This window comes from Pan troglodytes, chromosome 13 (assembly GCF_028858775.2).
Source record: "Pan troglodytes isolate AG18354 chromosome 13, NHGRI_mPanTro3-v2.0_pri, whole genome shotgun sequence".
In the NCBI taxonomy this organism is placed as follows: Eukaryota; Metazoa; Chordata; class Mammalia; order Primates; family Hominidae; genus Pan; species Pan troglodytes.
The window spans coordinates 98290184-98311724 of NC_072411.2; the positions used below are offsets into that span (position 1 = coordinate 98290184).

A 21541-nucleotide genomic window follows, 5' to 3' on the forward strand; every position below is an offset into this window, starting at 1 on the left:
GGGGATTGTTGAGGAAAAGAGTCAAACTCTGTAAAATATTTGAAGAGATTTATTCTGAGCCAAGCATGAGTGGCCAATGGCTTGTGACACAGCCCTCAAGAGATCCTGAGAATGTCTACCCAAGGTGGACTTGGTTTTATACATTTTAGAGAGGGCTAAGACACCAAAAACACATGCAAGATATATGTTAGTTTAGTCTGGAAAGGCGAGACAACTGGAAGCAGGGGTGGGGGCGGTTCTAGGTCATAGGGAGATTCAAAGACTTTCTGTTTGGCAATTGGTTATTATCTAAAGATCTGGAATCAATAGAAAGGAATGTCTGGGTTATGAAAACGATTGTGGAGACCAAGGTTTTATCATGCAGATGAAGCCTCCAGGTAGCAGGCTTCAGAGAGAATAGACTGTAAATATTTCTTATCAGACTCAAAGGCTCTGTTCTATCAGTCTTAAGGTCTCTGTGTTGGTGTTAATGCTGGTCAGCTGCAAGGCATATCCAACCCCCCACTTTCCATCATGGCCTGAACTAGCTTTTTTAGGTTAACTTTGGAATGTCCTTGGCTGAGAGGAGGGGTCCATTCAGATGGTTGAGGGGCTTAGAATTTTATTTTTGGTTTACAAAATGAAGGATGGCTGAGCAAAAAGTTGGAAGGAGCGGCTAGGTGTGGTGGCTCACACCTGTAATCCCAGCACTTTGGGAGGCCAAGGCAGGCGGATCATGAGGTCAGGAGAGGGAGACCGTCCTGGCTAACATGATGAAACCTCGTCTCTACTAAAAATATACAAAAAGTTAGCTGGGCGTGGTGGCGGGCACCTGTAGTCCCAGCTACTTGGGAGGCTGAGGTAGGAGAACGGCGTGAACCCGGGAGGCAGAGGTTACAGTCAGCAGAGATCGCACCACTGCACTCCAGCCTGGGTGACAGAGCAAGACTCCATCTCAAAAAAAAAAAAAAAAAAAAAAGTTGGAAGGAGATGGGGGCTTTTGCAACATGATGAACTCCCTGGTCAACCCTAGACTGCCTACCTCTCAACTTCTTTATGTGAGAGAATACACTTTTTTTTTTTTGAGATGGAGTCTTGCTCTGTTGCCCAGGCTGGAGTGCAGTGGCACAATCTTGGCTCCCTGCAACCTCTGCCTCCCAGGTTCAAGTGACTCTCCTGCCTCCACCTCCCAAGTAGCTGGAATTACAGGCACGCACCACCACGCTACCACACCTAATTTTTTGTATTTTTAATAGAGACGGGGTTTCATCACGTTGGCCAGGCTGGTGTTGAACTCCTGACCTCAGGTGATCCACCTGCTTTGGCCTCTCAAAGTGTCAGGATTACAGGCGTAAGCCACCATGCCTGGTGAGAATACAGTCTTGTATGTTAAAATGTATATGGGTTTTCCACTACGACACAGTCAAATCAAATCCCACTGGAAACAGTGAAGTTTCCACACTGCAGAGGAAAGACAGTCTCTCTAAAAGTAAAATCAGAAACCACCATTATATGTAGGGATTTTCCCTATTTGGTGAATAATGATATATCTATCATTCACCTTTAATACAGCTAGAATACAATTCCCAATTTAAGTGAAATGTACAGTTGGAACTTATCAAGCTGGGATTTGAACCCATGTTTCTGTCTGACCCCAAAGCCCAATGAGCAATATCTTTTTCCCCACCTCTCTTCTTTTCATACATTATCTCCTTTTTTCCATTCTGCTTTCTGCCTACCATCTTTTCCTTTTTATGTTCTTCCCACTCCCCTCACACCTTATATCATACTTTATTTTAGGAAAACATTTCATTATGTATTGAATGAGGCTGACAGTAACAGCCACTCACAGTGCTTGGCCTCACCAGTTTCAACACTGCAAAGTTTCAAGTGGAAAGACTGCTACTGATCCCAGACAGCATGCTCTACATACTGCGCCCAATTCTCATCACTAATCTGTTGGAAGGATGGCCATGGGTGGAGAATAGGTCCTATTTGTATCCCACAAGGGGCTCTATTTCAGAGTCAAATGGAATGTGTATATTGTTTACACATGCTTTTTACATCTGCCAAGTACTTAGGGGAAAAGTCTCAATTAAGACCTCCATCAAAGCCACACAGCTAGGGCACTGACTGAATATAGCACTTCTAAGGAGCTATCCCTTGGTGTGAGTTTTGGCTCTGCTCTGGGCCCACTGTGTGACCTTGGACAGGTTTCCTTAGTGCTTTGCTTTATTCACATAAAGGAAATTACTCAGGTCACAGCTGAATTGTGAAAAATAGATTCTACTTTAAAATGAGGAGAAGAGCATGCAAAGTCCAAGCATGCCATTTCTATTTGTGACACACATATCAATTATGTCAGGAAAATGGATCACTTTCCCACAGGAAATGCTACCTAGTTCAAGCCAGCAATGAAGCTGACCTAGTACATTTGGATCACTTTATGTCACAGTTTTTGAATAGCCTGCAATTATTTATGTAAGTATCTATCACATATTAATAAATGCTGTCTAGAGTAGAGTATGTCGAGAATGCAGGCATGAAAAAAGAAATCGTATGGAAAAATAGATCCTTTTCACATTGGCTACTAGCAAAGCAAATTTTGAACAATATTGATTCCCTAATGCTAAGTTTCATTAAGGAAATTCACTCAAGCTTTACAGTGCTGGGCCAACTAACAACTCAAAAACTGAAAGGAATGCAAATACACAAACTCGAATCTCATTTTTAAAAACATCTACCCTTTCACTGCTTCGGGGCATAGTCAGAGTCAGGAAATATGGGCTAGTTGGAGCCAAGTGGTATTTTAGTGAAGCCAAACAAAATACATTTCTTTCTTTACACAATTCTTTCTTTTTTCTTTTTTTAAAAAAACTTCTATTATTTTAAGAAAAGAAAAAGCCATCACTATTTATGAAGAAATACCAACCTCAGGCTCAACAAATCTAAGTTAAAGAAGTTTGAAATTGTTTCCAGTTACTATTTTGCCACTAAGGAATACATATTAAAAGGCTATATAAACAAAATAAAACAAAAAGTGCTTGTAACTATGCTACAGAATGCTACAGAAAGACAGAACATCCGATCTTCCATTTTTCTTTCTGTAAAGAGTTATGTAAACAGTGAAAGGACAATAATTGATAAGCCAGAAGCACTATGTATTGTATCTGCTGTAAATTCTGGTGTCTTAGCCTACAAAGTCTCAGAAGTGCTCAAAAAAAGGCTCATTTTAATCTACTTTCATTTTTTAAAGATTGTATTTACTTACCCATTCTCTTCCTTCCAGATTATAACTCTCTTCTCAGCTCCTGGCTCCTTCCCCCAAGATTCCCCCAGTTATAAGGAATAAACATGCTATTATTTTCTCTATGTCTTAGACAGACTCTTTGTCACAAATAGTGGAGATAAAAAGGGCTGAATGATACAGTTTATCCTCAGTAAAAAATCGTCATGCTAACTTGGTTCTTTTGAAGGAATCAGTAGTCCCAATTATTTCATGACATCTGTATCAGTCACAAAAAAGCTTATAGAAAAGTATTACGTTTAACTGCTATGACTGCAGCTCTAAAGGTGCTAGGAGAGGAAACAGGGATTTGTGGTACTTGGGCCAGAGTCCCAAAAACAGTCGGTTAGTAGATGTGGACAAGCACAATATAAGTACAACACTTTGATGTAAAATGTTAGCTAAGGGAGTGGTATTTTATATGTTGGGAGTGACAGTATTTAGGCGTTCAACCTATAAGAGGGGAGCCAGTGTTATGTTGGAGATGGTTTGTACCAGCTCGTGAGAGTGGACTGTAATTTTAAGGAATTCTGTGAGCAGGTTGATGTGATGCTGACAGCATGTAATTGACCATGTTGGGAGAATTTACACCATCAAAACTGGCAAGTGCTACAAATCAGCCCTCCTCTCCACCTGCCACAGATTGCTGATTGTTCAACATTTCCCAACTTACAGCTGTGGAAGAGTGGGAATAAAGTTATCCAAATTACCACATTTTAGGTGGAGTAGAAGGGCATTACCATGAAATGTTGAAATCATATACTCATATATATATATTTTAAGATGGAGGTCATATATATATATATACATATATATATATACACACATATATATATACATATATATATACACATATATATATATATATATATATTTAAATCCATGCAGCTCATAAAGACAACTGTTAAAAAAGAAAAGGCAAAGGCCATCTCTGTACTTAGGCAATTCCTTCAAGATTCCATGAGTCTACTGTTTTACTCAGAAATTTATTCAGAAAACTGATCTCTGCTCTATTTTCTCATTCAAAAAGGTACACAACCCCTAGACAGTTTATTTTTGCCATTTGCCTTCTATGTATACTTATGCATTAATTTTTTCTAACATATTTTTACCTTTTAAAATAGACAAGAGGTCCTTAAAAACCATGTGCTATCTATCATTTTATAGTTTAATTCCATCAACAGCTAGATTGCTGCATAACTTAAGGTAATTAAACCAGATACCCACCACAAGAGGTATCAGTTGTTTCCAAGCAATTAAAAATGTGTCACAAAAGTAACAAATGTGGTGGTCAAGTAGACAACATATTTTTCAAAATGTAGCACTTATCTTGCTAAGAGACTTTTGAAATTATAATAAGTTGTGGCCTCCAAATATTAAGTTGCACTTTACTCACTGAGATAAATAGGACTTGACCCAGTAAATAGTTGCCATCAGTTTCATGCAAGATTGAAACCAGGGTCTGGGTCATTACTGAAACAACTGTAGCCACACAGGCTATTAGGGTCTGGTAAAATGAGAATTCTCAAATAGGCTCAGCCTGTGGTACTTTCTACCCTACAAATATTTGTTCTGTTCTAAAATCTGTCCTCATAACCATAAATGCTATTTGCTGTGGTTCTCAAAGATGAGTATTTGGACCATTCTGATACTTAAACTCCCAATCTGACACCCAAAGTCAAAACCTCTACAGTTACAAAGCTTGGACATAGCAATGGAAGCCAATTTAGCTGGGAGATATTGTAACACATGATTTCTGTAGGGAAAAACACAACAAACTATGGGAAAGATATTTCACTTTAAATAAGAAGATGGTCCCCATTGTATATTTTTATTTTTTAAAATCTCATGACATTTATGATATGTCACTTATAAAGTTCAAAGTTTCTTCGCATCTTGATTTAGGCCCAAAGAGAATAATCTGGGGGAAAAAACCCTGGGTTAATATTGTTTGAGAGTCTAAAGCAAAGAGGCAGGGGGAAATAGTCCGTATTTAACATCTTAAAGGAAATTTTAAAAAAAGAGACTTTTTTTCTAAAAATTAAATCAAATAATCCCATTATGTAAACTTGAGAAATAACAACTTTCACGGTTTTGTTTTCTCATTATCCAAGTCATCTTGTAGCATTCTCTCAGTTTGACTCTCTGCAGTACAGCATCCACTGATTTCATGTAATTCATATGTGTCTCTTGAAATTCACTCATTATTTCTTCACAGGAACCAGAAATACCCACCTGGTGCTTTCCTGTCTCTGTGCCTTTCCTTTGGGTGTTTTCCCCACCCCATTCCTATTTTCTCTCTCCTCCAAAATCTCTTTTAACCAAACTTCAGCCCATCATTTAAGGCTCACCTCAAATACTGCTGTTACTATGAAAACTTTCCAGGTATCTCATGCCATAAATAAGTCATTCTACAGTGGACCCTTGCATAGCACATACCAGTGCTAAGGCACACATCCTTTTTTTTTTTAATCTTTTTTTATTATACTTTAAGTTTTAGGGTACATGTGCACAACGTGCAGGTTTGTTACATATGTGTACAGGCACGCATTCTTTTATAATTCAAAGAAGAGGCAATTAGGGTAAAAGAACAATGTCTAGGAAAGGGATGGTCAGTGGCTTTACACAGGAAGTACATGATTTTGTGCCAATGTGTCGATCTGATTTCAGTTCCAGTTCTAAATTACTTGGCTTTCAAGGATGTTTCTAAAACCCTAGTTTCATGATCATGGCTGATGGAGAATACAACCACCAGAGCAGAAGTCCACTGATACAGCAAGAGAACAAATCCACTCAGACACCACAGTATCAGAGCATGCATCATACAGAAACAGAGAACATTCCATGTCATTATACAGGTGTAAGGCAGGAGCAAACAGCCCAGGTCAGACTACCCTGCAGTGATCAAGAACAACATGGACAGCAAAAAACTGTAACACCAAAAAGAAACCCTGCTGTGAAAATGCCATTCTCTCAGACCACCACGGTTAAGGGAGACCAGCAGTTCCTTAAGAGGAGGAATAGGATGCTGACATGAATCCTACAGTATATCCCTTATAAGTCATCATGCATTTCCTATAAGAGTAAAGTTTCATAATTAACAAATCTGTATTATTTTCATGAAATGCCAAACTGATGAGATTTTTTGGTTACTATTCTATATAGATCCCTACTTCTACCTCTAAATTTCAGTAAATTATGAATGATAATAATACCTACCTTATAAATTATCAGGAGGCTCCCACAGCATCCTGCCAAGCCCTTGCTATCTTCATGATAATTGCTGAAGATATCCCTTCACCCTCCTTACTGGTGAGAGGCAGGAGAAGAGCACAGACTCTGGAGCTGGACTGCCTGGGTGCAAATCCAATTCCACCACTTACGAATTGTGGGACCTTGGTCAATTCACGTAATCATGCTGTGCCTCAGTTTCCTCTTCTATATAATGTGGATAAAAATAGCACCCATCTCCAGGCTGCTGTGAGCACTAAATGAACTAGTGTCTGGCCCAGGGGCAATGCTACGTACTCCAGAATACTACACTAAGTGGTAAATTTTCATCATTGTTAGCACAATGGTACACACCTCAGAAGTGTTGCTGAATGACTAAATAAGTGAAAACACGAAAGGAAGATGTTACACTAGAGAAGAGGAGATGAAGGCAAATTTTAGCCTGAGAACATTTCTGTTAAGAACCATTTCCTTTCATGCAGATGAGGATATGGACATCCTGTTTCATATCAACTCTAGAAATCAGTCATCACTGTGGGAAAATAACTTCATAATAGTTAATAGCTTTGATGTTGCATTACACGAAAAATGTTTTCTCCCTTCAAATGTTCTAGAAGCACAGCAACTCATTTTTAAAAGGGTCAAGGCAGGCAGGGTGGCACGTGCCTATAGTTCCAGCTACTTGGGAGGCTGAAGTGGGAGGACTGCTTGAGCCCAGGAGTTCTGGACTACAGTGTGCTATGCCAATCAGGTGTCCACACTAAGTTCCCCAACAATATGGTGAACTCCAAGGAGTTGGAGATCACCAGGTTGCCTAAGGTAGGAGGAACCAGCCCAGGTTAGAAATGGCACAGGTTGAAACTCCCATGCTGATCAGTAGTGGGATCATATCTGTGAATAGCCACTGTACTCCAGCCTGGGCAACATAGCAAGATCCTGTCTCTTAAAATAAATATTATTAAATTCAATTAAAAGGGGCTAAAATTCCAGGGTTGACAGAAAACCTATTAGCTGCCTATTCATAAGACAGGAGACAGGACTCCTAACATGCAGCCCAAAGCAGAGTAGCCAAATAGAGACCGAGCACCAGCCTCCCTGAATGTTCCTTTAAGTTATTTTAATCTACTGGAAGCTGGTCACTTGGGAAGAAACTTACATGGGAGAATCGCACGGAGATAAATCTGCTTTAGTTAAGGTGTCCAGCTTAGCTAAAAATCTTATTAAAGTCTTAATGCATGACAGAGAGAGATCAGGCTAAAGTGATAAGCTTTTGGGTCTGCCTGCTAATCTGTCTTGTCCACAAGACAGGGGTCCTTCAAATCTTTCACCCCAAACAGGATTCTAATGTAAAAGCCAGCAGCAGATTGTGAGGTCAGCTCTCTACCAGCCTACACTCAGGGTTCTGTACAATGCCAACTTCAAGTTGTAAGACCCAGATTAGTAAAAACATCCCCAGAAAATAGGATGTTTTGTATAGTCATGTTATGAACATGGTTGAGATAATGTTTACTCCTGTTTAACCACCAAAACTTTTATAAAAGCTATGAGACAGAACTTGTTCTTAAGAATACATTACAACTCTTCTTCAATAGTATCCTATATGTAATTGAAACTTTTTTCAAGGTTCAGGGGTTAGTAAAAGAACCTCTCTCCTAAAGTGTGTCTGGCAAGTTATGACTGGCAAGAAGGGACCAACCCCTGCCTTAACAAGTTAAATCTCAACACAGAGCACAAACAGATGCAGCATTATCCATTATCTTAACTTGGGTTTTCCCTGGACCTCTGATTCTCTAATGAACACAGCTCCTCATTCATGATTCCAGGTAAAATCTTGTCAGAGCTGAAAACAGATGAATTCTTGGTGGGCTACTACTCTTTTATACCCAGGTATAATACTACCAGTATTTTTCAAAGTCCTTACTTGGACCATCTATGCCCTTCCATCCAATGGAATATTTACAGACACTGGGCTCTCAGGCTGTTGAACCAAATATAGTACCAGCAAAGCCATATCTTCCCCTGGTGTCCCTGCTTCCAGCTCAGTGTTCTGGAAAGGCTTCTCTGTCATGCCCATCTGACTCTAATTCAGTGTCATTTTACCTGTGGTCCAGGGACATAATCACAAGCCCAATTCTCTTTCATCTCTCCTAAACTTCATGCTTGCCACTTCTAATCTTCTCTTGGCTGGGAATTAGAGGTTTATTAAAAACACTTGCAGAAATCAAGTCAATAGTTTCAATGAGAGTTTAAGGGCTTCTCCCATGCATTAAAATACATGCATTTTGTAACAACCATTTTGACTGCTCATAGATTCTCAGGTAATATTGCTGGAAGCTGAGTTCAGGATAAGTAAGAGGCTATTGTGGTAAAGTTCCCTCTGCTAGAGGGAACTTTGGGGGGTAAATGGCATTTACTGAGTACTTTACGTGTTCCATTTGCCTTGAATGTTGATATACTTTACTCCTTACTTCTTTCAGGTATCTGCTCACCTATGGCCTTATCTGTGACACCTTCCCCAACCACCCTATATGAAATAACATTCTCCATTCCTGTCTTTCACTAGACCTCATTTGTTGCGTTATTTTTAATCATAGCATTAATCAGCTCTTGGCATACGAAGAATAGTATGTTTATTTATTTGTCTATTGCCTGTCTCTGAGACATGAATGCTGCATTCATGAGAATGACAGTTCTACAAAGTAGTTGGCTTACCTGTTTTGCTTAGGTGCTCAATAAATATTTGTTGAACAAACACTCCAAGGGTTGTTAAATACTTTAAATATGTCATTTTAATTTTCCCTACCCTTCAAGTCACATATTCCCAGACTTTTTATAGACAGAGAAACTGAGGTTGGTTACTCAATACTTGCAGAGTATAATGTCATGGTTAAGAGCATGGTTCCTGGAACCAGCCTGGCTGGCCTACAGCGTGGCTCAGCCACTGCCTGTCTCTGTGATGTCAGGCAAGTCACTGAACCATTCTGGACATGGAGCTGCTTATCTGTAAATGGCAATAATAATAGTACTGCTTTATCAAAGTTGTGGTGAGGACCTTAAGAGCTTAAACAGTTCATGGCTCATAGTAGGTACTACATAAGAGTTAAATAAAAATTAAATCTTAGCTGAGGGTCACCTTATAACAAGCACTAACTTTCTCATTCTGATTTCTTACTCATAGAATGACTTCCTGATTGTAACCAGGCTTTCTGGTTCATCCACTTACAGAGGAAGTACGGATGTAGCTATTCTGGCCTGTGTTGCAGTTACACATTTCTTGTCATAAATTAATCAATCAGTGAGTTTTGGTTAATGTGCTAACAAAATCACAGTTCTGAACCAGTAAGACTGAAGCCAAGCCCAGACAGTGTCACAAAGACACACCTCATGTAGTTGCTTGCTTAGTGACCTCCTAGCCACCTTCTCCAAACAATACCACAACTTTTTATTCAAATACCTACAACACAAGCTGTATCACTAGGGATAAGGAAGCACTGCCTGAGAACCCTTTCCTCTAATCAGCAGAGCATAGAGAGAGATGACAGGTAGGAGAGTTTCCAGGGAGAAGTGAATGCTTTGCCAGCCTCACAGCCCTCCCGCCTCTCCCTCCACGACTTCAGAATGGCACAGTCACTGTTTGTGGTCACAAACAACCTGCTGTCCAGGTTTCACTTGAACAGAAGGTGGAATGTTTCACCTCACAAAGAGCCTTGGCCCTCACTTGAAGGGTAGGGCCAAGTGTCGAAGCCACAAGCAGCCCACAGGCATTTGGCACTCCCTGAGGCATCTCCCTCGTGTTACCTTGCCCTGGTGATCATGTTTCATTTCCCATCCCCGCGGCAGCTCTAGCTGTTTGTTCGCGAACATGTTGAGGAATCCCACAAGGTCCCGGTTATGCTGGTAGCGTTCAAAGTGGTGGGTGTCCCTCCGGACTTTGGTGATCATGTGCTTCAAACACGTGTTGTTTGTAAACATGCGGTAGGCACTCTAAAGAAAAGAATGGAGAACCAATGTTAACCCACTTATGACATGCAGAAGCACCAGAAATACTACACAGGGGTATGGCTAATCTTCCAATAAGTAATGAGATGCATATATAGGCTTTGACAGAACTCTAGACCCATGTATGGAAACAGCAGACAGAGCAAAATATCTTGAACAAAATGAAACATAAAGACTACAGAAGGTAAGGCAGTATCCACAGCTGGTGTCTAGTTCTCTTTTTTTAATTTTTATTTGTATTTGAAGTTCTGGGGTACATGTGCAAGAAGAGCAGGTTTGTTAAACAGGTAAACGTGTGCCATGGTGGTTTGCTGTACCTATCAACCCATCACCCAGGTATTAAGCCCAGCACGCATTAGCTATTTTTCCCTAATTCTCTCCCTCCCCCAGTCCCACTCCCCAACAGGCCCCAGTGTGTGTTGTTCCCCTCTCTGTGTCCATGTGTTCTCATTTTTTAGCTCCCACTTATAAGTGAGAACATGTGGTATTTGGTTTTCTGTTCCTGTGTTAGTTTGCTGAGGATAATGGCTTCCAGTTCCATCCACGTTCCTGCAAAGGACATTATCTCATTCCTTTTCATGGCTGCATAGCATTCCATGGTGTATATATGCTACATTTTCTTTATCCAGTCTATCATTGATGGATATTTGGGTTGATTCCATGTCTTTGCTATTATGAATGATGCTGCAAGGAACATATATGTGCAGGTATCTTTGTAATAGAATGATTTATATTCCTTTGGGTAAATACCTAGTAATGGGATTGCTGGGTCAAATGGTATTTCTGGTTCTAGATCTTTGAGGAATCTCCACAGTGTTTTCCACAATGGTTGAACTAATTTACTAAAGAACAAACATGTTGTGGAGTCTCACTGCACATGGGCCATTAAATCCTGAAGCTGGTTTTAGGAAAGAAACACACAGTCAAAATTATACCACACTGGTGATGAATATGCCACCTTACAGAGAGCCCTGACATAGCCAGTTTCTTCCCCAGTATTGGACTAGGTTATTGGTTCTCTGAGTGAGTGCCAGATGACACAACTAGTATACACTTAAGGGCCAAATTGCATGGAAAAATGCTTGCCATACATTTCTATACTAGAAGGACATGCAATGGAATGAGTTGCTCTCACTGACCATCACACTCAACTGAGATCACAATAGACTGAGGTTTTAGAATCTCACCCTTCATAGAGGCATATAAGCTTGGTGAATGGAATAGCAGGCTGAGGTGCCTGGGCTGTACATCTCATTCTTTTTTCTTTTTTTCTCTTTTTCCCTGTGTATATTTGGTTGGATGTATATGAATGAAATGCAAGTTTAAAAAAACTCCACTATACCACCACACAGAAAAGTGATTGTTTTGTCCAAAACCTTACAGTCTTCATTTCTATGATATTTAAAGAAGATTCCACAAACTGATTATGTCATGATTGTCCACATATGAGTCAGTCAATAAATATTTATTGCATAATACCATGCACAAAACAGCAGAAGAGGAATAACTGTATGGCAGCTGTTTCCTTGAATCATCAGAGGGAATATGATATTCATGAAACTGACCAGGCCGTGAATGATCATCCTGGAACTCTATTCTTCTCAGACTGATTCAAAGGGCTTTGGATTCCTTTTATCTTTAGTGTCTCAGGGACACTAGACTGGGTCTGGACGTCTTCCAGCTTTACGGGTTCTGTTATCTATTTTAGTCTAAATTGCATGGGTTCTGTTATCTATTTTAGTCTAAACTTTATGGGTTGTTATCTATTTTAGTCTAAGACAGCCCAAGGCAAACCCCAAGGACTTAGAGTCTCTGGAAATGATTTCATTTTAATAAACATTTATTGTCTTTGCTGTACCCAGTACTGTGTTCGTTATTAGGGATCAAAGAAGAATGAGTGTGAAGACAGTCAACATTGCTCCAGTCTTTCTAGGATCCCTCAAGATGTGTCATGTCCAGGTCAAAGCATTTATTGCTGATGTGAGTCCCTCTAGAGCTTTCTTCCCTTTGACACAGCAAGTGGCAATGTTTGAACAGGGATGCTCCCCAGCCTGGCTCCCTGGGTCCCTGAGTGACCACAGGGACCCTGATAACCTGACTTGGAATGAGAAGTAATCCTTTGTTAGCTTAAGCCACTGAGATTTGTTGGTCATTATTATTGAAGTATAACCTAAATTATTCTGATTGATTTACCATCATTAAATACTTGTTCCCTATCAAAACAAATTAAAGGAAAGAAGAAAGGAAGGGAGGAGGAAGGGAAGAAGAAAGAAGACCACAATGAACCATCCTTGAACCTTAATTCCTCAGTACACTTGAGTATAAAATACTTTTGAGTCATATTTCAACCGACAGTCTAAATAAGAGGTTTTGATGGCTGTGAGCAGTTGTGTGGTTCAGAGCAGAGAGTACTGTCAATGCAGGCAGGCCTATGCATGGGCTCTGGGCAATTAGAGAGCATGAGAGGATAGGAAAGTGATACCATGAAAGCAGAGAAGGAAATAACAGAAGTTGGGCAGTGTCAGAAAAAACCTAACTTCAGCTAAGTAACAGTTTTGGCTCTATTGGCTGACTCTGCTTTGAGTTTTAAATACAATCAGCAAGGCAACTGTTTTCTGCATTTGGCTCAGTGTTGCTGATATATTTTCACATAAGTCATTGCAAGTTAGAGTCCTGAGACCACACTAGTTTGTGTAGGGATCATAATGAGCTTTCAGGTCTTACTACCTAAGAGTAAAACAAATATTAAGTCTCTTCAGGGACAAATTATTTGGGGGATAATTCTGTCGGATAAATCATTACATTACCCATTGTTCTAAATAGGTATACCTCTTTATCGCCTTCACTGCTCCCTCTTCTCACTAAAATAACTAAATAGGCCACATTCTGATTTCTTATCTAGAGCACCAGAAATGCTCCTGACTTTGTTAAAAAAGAACTTCATTAGGGCAAGAAGCAGTGGCAATTAAGTTAAGAAACTCATCCCAGCCTCAGACTTGAAGTAATTCCCTGGGGCTGAATAGCTCTTTAAGCACAGAAATCTTAAGGCTGGTCTTATAATTAATTATGTCATTTCATCTTCCTCCTCTCCACTCAATGAAACATGTAGTATGGTGCCAAACACATCTGATCTTGCAAAGAGCATCTACCAAAGTAATTCAATGCAGGAGATTTCTCTCAGTAACTAGTAAACAATCTTTAGATCCACAGCCTTTTCAAGTCTGAATAGTAAGTACATGACTGTTAGGGTCTATACAAAACACTTAAGCCAAACAGGAACATACTTCTAGACTGCTATGTTTCTATAAAAAAAAACAAAACTATGTTTGAATAACTGCATATGTTTATGCAAAAACTGTGTGTGTATAGATATGTATATATAGTTTATGTGTGTGTATATATATATGTAATTTATATATCTATAGTTTGGGAAGGATATTTATACTCCACTTCATATAGAACTACAGTGCAGATTCTAGTCTCAGCTCTGTCACTCATAGAGACAAAGAAAACTACTTAATCTCTGTCTCAATTTGCTTAACTGTAATATGGGATAATAATAACTCCCTTGCTTTCTCCATAGGCACGTGAGATTCAAATCCAGTGGGACAAAGGATGGTAAAGTAATTTGAAAAGGTCAAAATCACTTTAAGAATACAGGCTATAAGTAAGTAAAAATATATAGGGGATTATATCTATCATACCTGTGTTATAACAGATAAAGAGAGTGGCAAAATTGTTCACCACTTTTAGTCTTTGAAGATCTTGGCCCAGCATCCCACATTCTATAAACTGAACAAGGGTCTCCTAAGCTTCATTAATTATGTGCTAAGCCATGTGCTAAGCCATGTGCTAAACCCTGAGGATACAGAGATGAGCAAGGCCTGATCATTCAAAAGGATGAAGAAGGAGAATTATAGGGGGAGGTGGAAGGAAGAGATTCACCAGAGGCAGAAAGAGTTGGAAAAACAAAGGCCACGACAGTCGTGAAAATACTGAAACACACTGACAGAATGAGCAGAGGTAAGAATGGGAGCAGCCCAAAGAGCCAAAAACACTAAACAGGATTAGGTTGACAGAGTTTAGTCTTCATGAAGCTGATATTGACAAAGCTGTGGGTTAAGAGAAAATATTTCCCTTTATTCTCCTGGGGTTTAGTGGTTCTAACTAGGTAAGGATCCTTTTCTATGTTTGTTTGTTTGCTTGCTTATCTCACAGAAAAAGATGCAGTAAATGAATCTGATATTTTACTTGAAACAAAAGTAGGTTAGAGAAGAGCCCATGATACCTATTTCATAACATAGTCTCATGATAATGAACAGAATTCACCTGGGAAGCCACTGCATGTGGACTCGAGTAGTTAAGAGGAATTGGTCATTGTTAATAGTAGACAAAGCCCCTTTAAATGATCTCTAAAGGAAACAACACTTTGTTTTCCTTTGACATAATTTAACTATTCTTTTTAGTTATTCCTTCTCAATTCCCAAAATCCCTGTTCCAACCTCCCTCCTGGTTGTTTCTCATCGTCCTAGCAAGAAATAAGCACTTGATGGTTGAGTGAACGATCAACTGAATTTCTTGAGTGGAGTTTTGTTAAATAACACTCCTTAGAACTTAAATGTGCTTTTGTTTGGTTACATGTTTGTTTGAGGTTGTAGAAGTAAATGTCATTGCCATTTGGCGGCAGAATAAGAAAATTACATGCAAATACTTAGTTCTTGTCAACCACAATGCAAATAATAATCAATCCCCTCTCCTTTTTTTGCAGGTTTTCCTTAGTGTTATGATGACCAAATGTCCTAGATTACCTGGCCCAGTCCTAACTTCACCTAATTCTGTTGTTTTCAAAACATAGTTAAGTACATTACTGATAAAGTCTTTCTTTCATATTTCAGAAAGGCTTCATCAAGAATAGGCATTCTGAATTCAGGTTTGGAAAAGCACGTCACCGAATCTATAGCAAACATCTCTCATATTCACAAGGGAGCAGATTTGAGCACTTGTATACATTATTCACTAAACAAAATTTAATATATACAAAATCAAGAAATGTTTGCATAATATGTATGCAGAGATATCAAAACAGTCCTGTTTTATACAGTCTGTCTTCATAATATTTTTAATTTTACAGGATTTACATTGTTTTCATCTAGCTAGAGTAAAATGGAAGGGAATTTTCACATTAACAAAACTATCTACAAATGATCAATTCATCTATTTTGCAATAGCAGGAATTCCCAAGTTTTAAGAATATATGTATGGATTTTGGAACAGTATTTTTCTTCATTAAGTACTAAGAAACTTAAACGCTAGAATTAATGTATTTTTAGAGCTCATTAAAAGCCACAGTAGTAATTATTTGGCATGTATGTTGGAAAATTATTCAGTTGAATATAATGAAATATATTTATGTATGACATTAATTAGACAAATATAGGCACATCAGCTATAAAAGACATGGCACTAATAACTAAATCTTGAATTAACAGAGAAATCGTTTGTCAGGACAATTTTGAAAGAAATCTGATCACAACCATTAGAGGGCAGTAGAATAATTCCTAAAGCAACCACAATGCAAAAAAAGAAAGAAAAAACCCACAAAATTTTCTTTCTCAAGTTTTACTTTAGTGTTATGACAACCATATATCTATTTAACACTTTTCTTTCCAGTAAGGATTACTAGGTATTACAACTACACGTAATCTATTTTTCTTTTTTTTTAAATTTATTATTTTTTTCTTATACTTTAAGTTCTCGGGTACATGTGCACAACGTGCAGGTTTGTTACATATGTATACATGTGCCATGTTGGTGTGCTGCACCCATTAACTCGTCATTTACATTAGGTATATCTCCTAATGCTATCCCTCCCTCCTCCGCCTACCCCATGACAGGCCCCGGTGTGTGATGTTCCCCTTCCTGTGTCCAAGTGTTGTTCTCATTGTTCAATTCCCACCTATTTTTCATGACTTTCTTTCAACATAAACTGATACCTTCAAGTCATAAAAAAATAGGAAAATTATTAAACACATTCCTTTTGCATATTGAACATTTTCAATAATACGAACAGGGAAGTAACTGAAAGAGGTATAGATCATAAACAATTCTAGCAAAAAACCCTAGACAATAAATCTTAAAATACAGAAATCAAATAAAAGTTATTTTGTAACATTTTCTGTTAATCTAGGAAAAAAGAAAACATTCCAGCAAGTAATGCCCTTTAGAAAAAATTGTCTGAGTTATCTCCATTAATTCATACCTTGAGACTTCTAGCAAGACAAATCCAGCTACTTCAATATTTGCCATATATAAGTCAGGAAAATAATACTTCCTAAACCCACAGAATTTAAGTCTTACAGAAATGTATAAATGCACAGCATGGATCATCTTTTTAGCTAATATAAATGCAGTTCAGTAAGAGGAAGAAAAAAATTAAAATGCTTTAGAGAGAATACTTTGAAATCAAGATAGACTATCCAGCAAAATAAATTCTAAAATCATGCCCAACTAAAGAAAAAGGAAACACGATAAAAACACAAAAACAAAATAAGTTAAGAAAAAAAAAAAGCCTGTAAGCTGCTTAGTATTTTCATACTGTTAAAACATGTTAGTTGTCAAAAGTCCAGGAGAGTTATAGTTGTAACAAACAGGGTAAGGACATTTAATGCAAAATCTCTTTATCCTAGGAGTTCCCAGACTACAGGCCACAGTTGTATCAGAATCACTTAAGGGGCCTAAAACAAAACAAAGCAAAATAAAAACAGACTGCTGGGACCCACTCCAGACCTACTGAACCAGAATCTCTAAGATCTGGGTACCAAGAATATGCATTTTATTTTTTAAAGTCACCAAGTTTAAAAACCACAGCCTTGGGCCTGGCGCGGTGGCTCACGCCTGTAATCCCAGCACTTTGGGAGGCCGAGGTGGGCGGATCATGAGGTCAGGAGATCGAGACCATCCTGGCTAACATGGTGAAACCCCGTCTCTACTAAAAATACAAAAAATTAGCCGGGCGTGGTGGTGGGCATCTTTGGTCCCAGCTACCCTGGAGGCTGAGGCAGGAGAATGGCGTGAACCCAGGAGGTGGAGCTTGCAGTGAGCCGAGATGGTGCCACTGCACTCCAGCCTGGGCGACAGAGCGAAACTCTGTCTCAAAAAAAAAAAAAAAAAAAAAAAAAAAAAATTCCCACAGCCTTATACCACAACTCAATGACTAGTAATCCAGTCTCTACTTGAAACAATGCAGTGATGAGGAACTTGTATGAAGACGGCAGCCCAAAGAGAGAAGTTAGAACTCTGGGCTTCATGATGTCATTGGTGGTTTGACATTGGCCATAGTGGGCATATTAACACTACAGAAATCAGAAAATGCAATATCAGGGCTTGATTTATTGTTCTGTAGGCTGTCTAGACTAGGGGTGGGCAACCTACAGGCCCAATGGCTAGCTGTCTGTGTTTGTAAACAAAGTTTCATTGGAACTCAGCCAGGGCCATTTGCTTACATGTTGTCTTTGGGCCAAAAGCCTAAAATATTTACTCTCCGGCCCTTTATAGGAAAAGTTTACTGCCTTTTTCTTTACTTAAGGTCCAGACTTAAGAAATTAATGGAGAAAATTAAAATGCAGATGAAACTTCAAATTCTGCTGTTACATTGCAAATAGCACAAACACACATAACATGAAGAAATGTAAGTCTAGTATTCAAAAACTACTGACAAAGGAATATGAAACTCCAACATGTCTCCCTTTTACACTGTTGTCTTTACTTGTTAATGCAAATGAAAATATTCTTGTTGGAATTATACTTGTTCTTCAATTACCACTGTAGGTAGCAAAAATCAACAAAAGCATTCAGTGTCTCTTTTACTATTATTTGTAAATTATAAGTCAGGAAGTGTGATGCCTCCATCTATACATATTTATCTATATTTATATCTATACATATATACACACATATATACATATATCTCACATGCATATATTTATACACAGACATACATGTGTGTGTATAAACACAACCTACATACACACAAATATACACACACTTTTTTCTCCAGAAAGCCAGTGGTTAAACATATACTAGAAAACTCATGAACACTACCATGCAATCAGTTGCTCTTTTTTTTTTCTTCATCTTTTAAGTTCAGGGGTATGTGTGCAGGTTGTGCAGATTTGTTACACAGATAAATGTGTGCCATGGTGGTTTGCTGCACAGATCATCCTATCACCTAGGTATTAGGCCCAGCATCCATTAACTATTATCCCTGATGCTCGCCCTCTCCCTACCCCACCCCCGACAGGCACCAGTGTGTGTTGTTCCCTGCCATGTGTCCATGGGTTCTCATCATTCAGCTCCCACTTAAAAGCGAGAACATGTGGTGTTTGGTTTTCTGTTTGTGTTTTAGTTTGCTGAGAATAATAGCTTCCAACTCCATCCATGCCTCTGGAAAGGACATGATTGCATTCCTTTTTATGACTGCACAGTATTCCATGGTATATATGTACCACATTTTCTTTATCCAGTCTATCATTGATGGGCATTTGGGTTGATTCCATGTCTTTGATATTGTGAATAGTGCCGCAATGAACATACATGTTCACGTATCTTTATAATAGAATGATTTATATTCCTTTAGTTATATAACCAGTAATGGGATTGCTGGGTCAAGTGGTATTTCTGGTTCTAGATCTTTAGGGAATCGCCACACTGTCTTTCACAATGGTTGAACTAATTTACACTCCCACCGAAAGTGCAGAAGCATTTCTTTATCTCTGTAACTTTGCCAGCATCTGTTGTGTTCTTACTTTTTCATAATGGCCATTCTGACTGGCATGAGATGACATCTCATTGTGGTTTTGATTTGCATTTCTATAATGACCAGTAATGTTGAGCTTTTCTTCATGTGTTTGTAGGCCACGTGTATGTCTTCTTTTGAGAAATGTCTATTCATATCCTCTGCCCACTTTTTAATGGGATTTTTTTTTTCTTGTAGATGTGTTTAAGTTCTTTGTAGACTCTGGACATTAGACCTTTGTCACATGGACAGACTACAAAAATTTTCTCCCATTCTGTAGGTTGTCTGTTCACTCTGATGATAGTTTCTTTTGCTGTGTAGAAGCTCTTTAGTTTAATTAGATCCCATGTGTCAGTTTTTGCTTTTGTTGCAATTGCTTTTGGTACTTTTGTCATGAAATCTTTGCCTGTGCCTATGTCCTGAATAGTATTGCCTAGATTTTTTTGTAGGGTTTTTATAGCTTTCAGCTTTACATTGAAGTCTTTAATCCATCTTGAGTTAATTTTTGTATATAATGTAAGGAAAGGGTCCAGTTTCAATTTTCTGCATATGGCTAGCCAGTTCTCCCACCACCACTTATTAAATAGGGAATCAATCCTTTCCCCAATGCCTGTTTTTGTCAGGTTTGCTGAAGGTCAAATGGTTGTAGGTGTGCAGTCTTATTTCTGAGTTTTCTATTCTGTTCCATTGGTCTATGTGTCTGTTTTTGTATCAGTATCATGTTGTTTTGGTTACTAGTATAGTTGTAAGTTACTAGTATAGTTAGAAATTACTAGTATAGCTGTAAGTCAGGAAGTGTGATGCCTCCAGCTTTGTTCTTGTTGTTTAGGATTGTCTTGACTATTCAGGCTCTTTTTTGGTTCTATATGAATTTTTAAATAGTTTTTTCTAATTCTGTGAAGAATGTCAATGGTAGTTTAATGGGAACAGCACTGAATCTATAAATTACTTTGGTCAATATGGCCATTTTCATGATATTGATTCTTCCTATCCATGAGGATGGAATGTTTTTCCTTTTGTTTGTGTCTTCTCTGTTTTCTTTTTGAGCAGTGGTTTGTAGTTTTCCTTGAAAAAGTCCTTCATTTCCCTTGTTAGCTGTATTCCTAGGTATTTTATCCTTTTTGTAGCAAGTGTGAATGGGAGTTCATTCATGATTTGGCTCTCTGCTTGCCTGTTGTTGGTGTATAGGAATGCTAGCAATTTTTGCACACTGATTTTGTATTCTGAGACTGAAGTTGCTTATCAGCTTAAGAATCTTTTGGGCTGAGAGGACTGGGTTTTCTAGATGTAGAATCATGTCATCTGCAAACAAAGATAATTTGACTTCCTTTCTTCCTAGCTGAATACCTTTTATTTCTTTCTTTTGCCTGATTGCCCTGGCCAGAACTTCCAATTCTATGTTGAATAGGAGTGGTGACAGAGAGCATCCTTGCCTTGTGCTGGATTTCAAGGGGAATGCTTCCAGCTTTTGCCCATTCAGCATGATACTGGATGTTGGTTTGCCATATATGGCTCTTATTACTTTGAGGTACGTTCCTTCAATACCTAGTTGATTGAGAGTTTTTAACATGAAGTGATGTTGAATTTTATCGAAGGCCTTTTCTGCGTCTATTGAAATAATCATGTGGTTTCTGTCTTTAGTTCTGTTTATGTGATGAATCACATGTATTGATTTGCATATGTTGAACCAACCCTGCATCCTGGGGATAAAGTCAATTTGATTGTGGTGGATAACTTTTTTGATGTGCTGCTGGATTCCAGTATTTTATTGAGAATTTTTGCATCGATGCTCATCAAGGATATTGGCCTGAAGTTTTCTTTTTCTGCTATATCTCTGCCAAGTTTTGGTATCAAGATGATGCTGGCCTCATAGAATGAGTTAGGGAGGAGTCCCTCCTTTTCAATTTTTTGGAGTCATTTCAGTAGAAATGGTACCACTTCTTTTTTGTATCTCTAGTAGTATTCAGCTGTCAATCCATCTGATCCCGGGCTTTTTTTGGTTGATAGACCATTTATTGCTGCCTCAATTTCAGAACTCATTATTGGTCTATTCACAGATTCAATTTCATCCTGGTTCAGTCTTGGGAGGGTGTATGTGTCCAGGAACTTATCTATTTCTTCTAGATTTTCTAGTTTATGTACATAGAGGTGTTTATAGTATTCTCTGACACAGTTGTTTGTATTTCTGTGGGGTCAGTGGTTATCTGTCCCTTATCATTTCTGATTGTGTTTATTTGAGTCTTATCTCTTTT

The 21541-nt window shown here is 38.5% G+C and overlaps 1 protein-coding gene across 14 annotated transcripts in view; it reads right to left on the reverse strand.

Annotated features, from left to right (window-relative positions):
- HECW2 (HECT, C2 and WW domain containing E3 ubiquitin protein ligase 2) overlaps nt 1-21541 on the reverse strand; it is a 388387-nt gene that overhangs the window by 83142 nt on the left and 283704 nt on the right. For all 14 annotated transcript variants that reach the window (XR_010150180.1, XM_063791409.1, XM_063791410.1 and 11 more), the window contains one exon: nt 10295-10480. Coding sequence is in view for 13 of the 14 variants with exons in the window: in XM_063791409.1 (XP_063647479.1) it covers nt 10295-10480 (186 nt within the window). In the remaining variant the exon portion in view is untranslated. The remainder of the gene's footprint in view (nt 1-10294; nt 10481-21541) is intronic.